Here is a 6,470-nt window from a genome sequence, read left to right as displayed (position 1 = left end):
AATGTGTTTTATTGATGACTAGATCTGTTATGTTTTAGTCCACTTTAAAAACACCTCCCCTCAGTCTTTCTTCCAGTTTGGTTTAATAGGGAGACTCGAACACACAATTCTTTCCCCTTCCTGTTTTCACGCTGTTCACATCTATATTACGGATTCTGGCACTTTACATCCGTCATATCTTTTCTAATTATTTCATAGTTCAGCTATTATGAAAAACGTCCAAATCTCTTCTAGTTCTTGAAACGGGACCGGGCACACTGCTAGGTGCTGGATGAAAATCTGTGGAGTTGGTTTACAGCACACCTTTGCAAAGGATCACTTGTCATGTACGGGGAAGCAGATGTAACGCTGATTCCACCAGCATTTCTCACTCAATCTTCTCCATGCTAAACAGGTCAGTTAGGCATTAAGTCATGTCTCTGGGTAGTACAAGTGGAAAGTGTGAACAGAAAAACCACTTTATGTGAGGACAGTCGAAAATTAGATCCTACTTTCCTCTCCCCACTCCTATTCCCATCAGGGAGGGGGCACTTATAAGCCCGGAGGACCAGGGCCCAGAAGCGCGCTGGCGCCCTGAGCTCCAGAGGCTTGCCAGCACGCACGATCGCCCGCACTGAGAGCCCTTCTTCTCAGATGAATCCTCATAGTATCACAGACGCGCGCAGCCCCGATCGATACTGGATGGCAGACGTGCTCCCACCGTCAAGTGTAGGCACAGGGCGGTGGATTTAGCCCGCCCTGCCGCTCTGTCACAGCTTCTCATCAGCTCAATATGGGCAGAGGACTTTAACTGGTTTCCTCGGCGGATACCTACACCGTGGTCCCCCCCCCCCCACCAGCTCCGGACAGCCCCTGCCCACCGCCCCACCGCCCCTTCCCCTCATCTTCCCCCCCTTCCCTCCGCAGGGCCAGAGCTTTTCAGTCAGACGCTGAAAAGGGGGCAAAGGAGCCCCGGCTAGTGGTGGGTGTCGTGAGGTGGCCTTTCTGCCCAGGTCCCCAGTGCGGCGATCCCTGCCGAGCTTCCTAGCTCTCTGGACCCTACCTTGTTGCGTCTCCGTCCCGGGGGCAGCAGGGGGCGGTGGCCCCAGCTGAGCACGAGGGCCGCTCGGAGGCGCCCCGAGGCGGAGCTGAGGCTGGAGCGGCCGCCAGGTTCCTCTAGTCCCGCGGGCCCAAGCGGGGGAAGTCCCCGCCCCGGCGCCCGCTCCCACTCCTGATTGGCCGCGCCAGCCCGGAGGCGACCGGCGGGGCCCTGGGCACCGTCTCAGCTATAAAGACAGCCCCGACATGACCGCCGCGGCGAAGCTCGTGTAGTTCCTGTGCTCGCCGGCTCTCAGCCCTCGTGGGGCTCCCATTGCTCTCGCACCGGAGCGCTCCCGACTCGACCATGCCAAGGGGCTTCCTGGTGAAGCGAACTAAACGGACAGGCAGCTCGTACCGAGTGCGCCTAGCTGAGCGGGTCTTCCCTCCGCTGGGGCCGCAGGTGGCGCCGCCCTTCCTGGAGGAGGCTCCCACCTCCTTGCCAGATGTGGAGCGGGTGAAGTCCCCTACCCAGGAGGAGGTCGGAAAGGGTCTGACGGCGGAGGCTGCCCGGGAACTGTCGGGGTCGCCGTGTTGGGCGGCCGGGGTGAGCCCGGGGGCAGGCGGGCGGGAAGGTGCAGAGAGAAGGGCGGATGGCAGGGAGGGTCCTGGGCCCGAGTCCGGGCCCAGCCCCAGCCCCACGAAGCCAGTGGGCACGGAACTGCGTCGGGCGTTCCTGGAACGCTGCCTCAGCTCGCCCATCTCCGCCGAGTCCTTCCCCGGGGGCGCCGCCGCGGTGGCCGCTTTCTCCTGCTCGGTGGCGCCAGCAGCCGCACCGACCTCAGGGGAGCAGTTCCTGCTGCCACTCCGGGCGCCGTTCCCAGAGCCCGCGCTTCAGCCGGACCCTGCGCCCCTCTCGGCCACCCTGTACGGCCAGAAGCGGGCCGGCAGCGGCGAGCGCCGCGCCAAGGTACCCCTGGGCTGCGCTTCTGGACCAGCTGCCGCGGGAATCAAAAAGCCAAAGGCCATGAGGAAGTTGAGTTTTGCTGATGAGGTGACCACGTCCCCTGTTCTGGGCCTGAAGATCAAGGAGGAGGAGCCCGGAGCGCCGTCTCGGGGGGTTGGGGGCAGCCGCACGCCGCTGGGGGAGTTCATCTGCCAGCTGTGCAAGGAGCAGTACGCAGACCCCTTTGCACTGGCCCAGCATCGGTGCTCCCGCATCGTGCGCGTAGAGTACCGCTGCCCCGAGTGTGACAAAGTCTTCAGCTGTCCTGCGAACCTCGCTTCGCATCGGCGCTGGCACAAGCCACGTCCCGCAGCTGCAAACACTGCCACAGTCTCCTCCGCCGACGGAAAGCCGTCCGCGTCGTCGTCTTCATCCTCTCCGGAATCCGGGGCCATTGCATCTTTTCTGGCGGAGGGCAAGGAGAACAGCCGGATAGAGCGAACTGCGGATCAGCACCCGCAGGCCAGGGACAGCTCCGGGGCGGATCAGCACCAGGACAGCGCCCCGCGCCACGGCCTCCAGGTGCTGCCGCACCCGGAGCCCCCGCTGCCACAGGGCCCCTATTCGGAGGGAGTGTTTGGGCGCCAGGTGCAGGTGTCAGGTAGTACCACGGGTGGCGGGGGACCTGAGATCTTCGTGTGCCCCTATTGCCACAAGAAGTTCCGTCGCCAAGCCTATCTGCGTAAGCACTTGGGCACTCACGAGGCAGGCGCGGCCCGTACACTAGCCCCGGGTTTTGGCTCCGAGCGCGGCGCCCCGCTTGCCTTCGCTTGCCCGCTGTGCGGGGCGCACTTCCCGTCTGCGGATATCAGGGAGAAGCACCGGCTGTGGCACGCTGTCCGGGAGGAGCTGCTTCTGCCTGCTCTGGCAGGGGCTCCGTCTGAAACGCCCGGCCCAGGCGGGGCATCTGACGGGAGTGCTCAGCAGATTTTCTCGTGCAAGCACTGCCCGTCCACCTTTTTTAGCTCCCCGGGGCTAACCCGGCACATCAATAAGTACCACCCCTCAGAAAGCCGGCAGGTATTGTTGCTGCAAATGCCACTGAGGCCTGGCTGCTGAGGGCCAAGAGACAGGAGGACTTCAAATTCGGCCTTGGAGCAAACGAGAGCACGGGAATTTCTGTGGGGCTTTCTTCCACTTGCAAGTTTACTTTGTTTCCTTCCTATGTTTTCTCACCTAAAACTCTCCCGGTAGTCTTATGTTCCGCCAGCGGAGCGGACAGTGAAATGTAAAATCCCTCTCTAGAGCAGGTAGGTATGTATAAGGTACAAACTTTTGCAGTCACACTGTCAGCTTTAAATCCTCATTTTCTGCACTTAAATAGGATTTTTCCCCTCAGAACTCTGGAGACCTTAATGAATCCTATATGATTTGTAATTCCTATGGAAAGTAGCAGTGAATGCGTGCATGTCTCAATGTCTACAAAGGGTTCTGGCTACCCAAAGTGGTAGTAACGGATTTTTTCTTTCTCTTGCCATTATAGGCGCCCATGTAGTTTCTGTCTCAATAGGGTCAGACATGTAGGATTGTATATTCCGTGAATTAAAAGTTACGTGACTGGTGCCAAACTTAAGGGGGAAAAGGTTCAAGGCCTGTGTCTATGGGCAAAACATATAAGAGGATGTTTGCTGCTTTGGGGTGTGTGTTTAACCTTGTAACCTTTCCTTTCCCCACTTACATGTACTAGTCCATTCTAAAGTTAGTGTTGGAGGTGGGGAGGATGCTGCTTAACTGGAAAGAGACCTTCAGCCCAGTTCTCACCTTTAGCGATTTTTGTGTGCAGTTTTCAGGAAAAGCTACTTTAAACCTTTCTTTAAATAGCCCTTTGGAAATATAGAAATTGTTCCCTTAAGTTTGAGTGTTTTAGTAACAATTATTTTAATGCTTCTGCTGTAAATCTCAGTGTGTATGATACATAAAACTATGTTCAGCTTAAGGAAGATGTTAATACCTATAATCCACTAAGGAACTGAATGGCAACTCATTCAAAATTCAGTAGTTCTTTTCAGCAGCAACTTGTTTTTAATTTTTTTTGTAAACCATTTCAGTGTACATTCTGTACCCACGCCCTAAAAGCCAGAGTTTGCAACACTGGCTGAGCACTGCTTGGTACCCCGTATTTGTAAGATGCTTACCACCAAATAAATGTACATATACTGTGCTTTGTTGTTTTCTGTGTTTGTCTTAAGGCTCCTGTTGAAAAAAAAAGGTTCCTGTTGAACACAGCCTGTTTTCAAAGCCACAATTCCTTATCTCCCCAATGTCAGCATACTATTTTAGAATCTTAGTGACCCATTTAGACCGAACACAAAGATAGGAGATATTATATTTTGCAAATGAATGTAATGGTACAGAAATGGAATGGAAAATTTTCCTTTGAAGTATGGCTGCACCGACTGAGCTCCAAAAGGCAAGGGATATGTACTATTCTTTAAATCTAAAATAATGTTTCCTCTCAACAGATGTCATCAGCAAATACATTAAAATTTTTTTTTAAAAGCTAGTGAAAAATATTACCTAAAGATGAAAAAAATCACATTAATGGTGACAACTGGACTATTTTGGGTTGGTATTTCACTTCATTTTGTTACACATCATCAATCTATTAGATGTTTACTTTAAAAAAAGAAAGGAAAGCACCTTAGAAATATGTAAGCAATTACTTTGATTTTCCTTTTTGTACCTCTTCATCTTGACTATGGGAAACTGTCTATATTGTTTAACTTTGTTCCCAGAGACTCTATTTGTTTATCTTCTACATACTCTTCATAGGAAATTTAGTTTTTATTTATAAGAAAACAAAGAGTTGAGTGCACAGAAGCTCTGAAGGGTTGCTTTAGGAAAACCTATCAGTAGCAAGTATTATTCCCGAAAGTATACTGTACAACAAAATGAAATTTAAGAAATCAGAGAAACATGAAGCTGAGATAAACAGATGCTTTAACCATGTGTACTGGATAAAGTTTCTGGCAGACTTTATGATGGTATAAAAATTTACATGTTTCTAATGATTGTTTAAAAATTTCTCATGTTTCTAAGGATCTTTGAGAGATAAGTTGGAGTATATCCTGAGAAGGAATTCAAATTCATTTTTCATGATTATCTAAGATAACCTAGGGTTTTTTTTTTCTTTTAGAGACAGAGTCTGACTTTATCACCTGGTGCAGAGTGCCATAGCATCACAGCTCACAGCAACCTCCAATTCCTGGGCTTAGGCGATTCTCTTGCCTCAGCCTCCTGGGCAGCTGGGACCACAGGTGCCCACCACAACAACACCCAGCTATTTTTTGTTGCAGTTTGGCTGGGGCCAGGCTCGAACCTGCCACTCTTGGTATTTGGGGCCGGCACCCTACCCACTGAGCCACAGGCACTGCCCCAATTACCTAGGTTTATGTTTAACATCTCCCCATTAATCATACAGCCATGCTTATAGAATCTGAAAATAGTAACTATGGAAGACAGATCAACACTCATGAACAGGAAGTGACAAGAATATTTTTATTGTATTATTAAATACCATGTCTCTTTCCCCCACTGTTACAAATTTGTAGATACTACGTGAATGATGATACATAATTTATATTTTATGGTTTGCCAGTATGATGTATTTACACATGCAGTTAGTACCGATGTCATGCTACATTTCCTTAGGAGATGCCCATTCAAAACAAAATGTGAGCAGCTTATCTACTGTAGGAAAATATTTCTGGAGTGTGGAATGTATATCAACCTACACCTGCAAGTTGAGTATTAACAGTATTAGATTTAACTTAAGACTCCTGGGTCATGTGCCCTTTCCTTTTTCAATAATATAAATAATTTGAGGAACATAGTTATATATGAAAAGTTTTTTTCTTCTTTTCTTTCCCTCCTTTTGGGTACTCAAGAAAGCACCTAGATACACCAGGATCTAGCAGCTGATAATAAAGGGCCTCAATCTCAAAACAGAAATAGCATTTAACAGTGATACCTCCTACAAAACAGAACAATAGAAAAATATTTGAAAGCTAAACATAAATCAAGTTCAGCACAATGATTTTTCTAGTTATTGGATGTATCATGGCATCACCTATACAGCCAAGAGATAAGATGTTGCTTTGGGAAGAAAAAGTTAATGCTAAAATTATTATAGTTGGAATTTAAGATGCTGTAAGACCATTTATCTTAAGTGTTTTCTTTTCATAACATAAATAATCTGTACACGTCCTGTGTATTAACAGATTTGTAACTTTTGCTATAACTTTACAAATGCTTTAATTTAAAATTTTATATTTGTAAAAAAATTATTTATTGAGCCATAAAGTTGCAATGGGGCACGATAAATAAAACAATGAGACTATCTGTCCAATTATTTTTTTGGCTCAAAGTTAATCATGAAATTAAAGGTAAAACTATTTAGACATAATTATATCGGAAGGTAAAGGGTGTAGAATAAAACTTCACCCTC

The 6,470-nt window shown here is 48.9% G+C and overlaps 1 protein-coding gene across 1 annotated transcript; it reads left to right on the top strand.

Annotated features, from left to right (window-relative positions):
• Positions 1 to 1,298: 1,298 nt before the first annotated feature.
• On the top strand, positions 1,299 to 3,450 carry INSM2 (INSM transcriptional repressor 2). Its single transcript, XM_003791967.2, has one exon. It carries the CDS (start codon positions 1,385 to 1,387, stop codon positions 3,080 to 3,082), a length of 1,698 nt encoding a protein of 565 aa, XP_003792015.1. The 5' UTR covers positions 1,299 to 1,384; the 3' UTR covers positions 3,083 to 3,450.
• Positions 3,451 to 6,470: the final 3,020 nt, after the last annotated feature.

This window comes from Otolemur garnettii, unplaced genomic scaffold (assembly GCF_000181295.1).
Source record: "Otolemur garnettii isolate 467f Iridium unplaced genomic scaffold, OtoGar3 scaffold00052, whole genome shotgun sequence".
Lineage (NCBI taxonomy): Eukaryota > Metazoa > Chordata > Mammalia > Primates > Galagidae > Otolemur > Otolemur garnettii.
The sequence above is the reverse complement of the archived record's forward strand: the minus strand, read 5'-3'. Positions and strand labels throughout refer to the sequence as shown.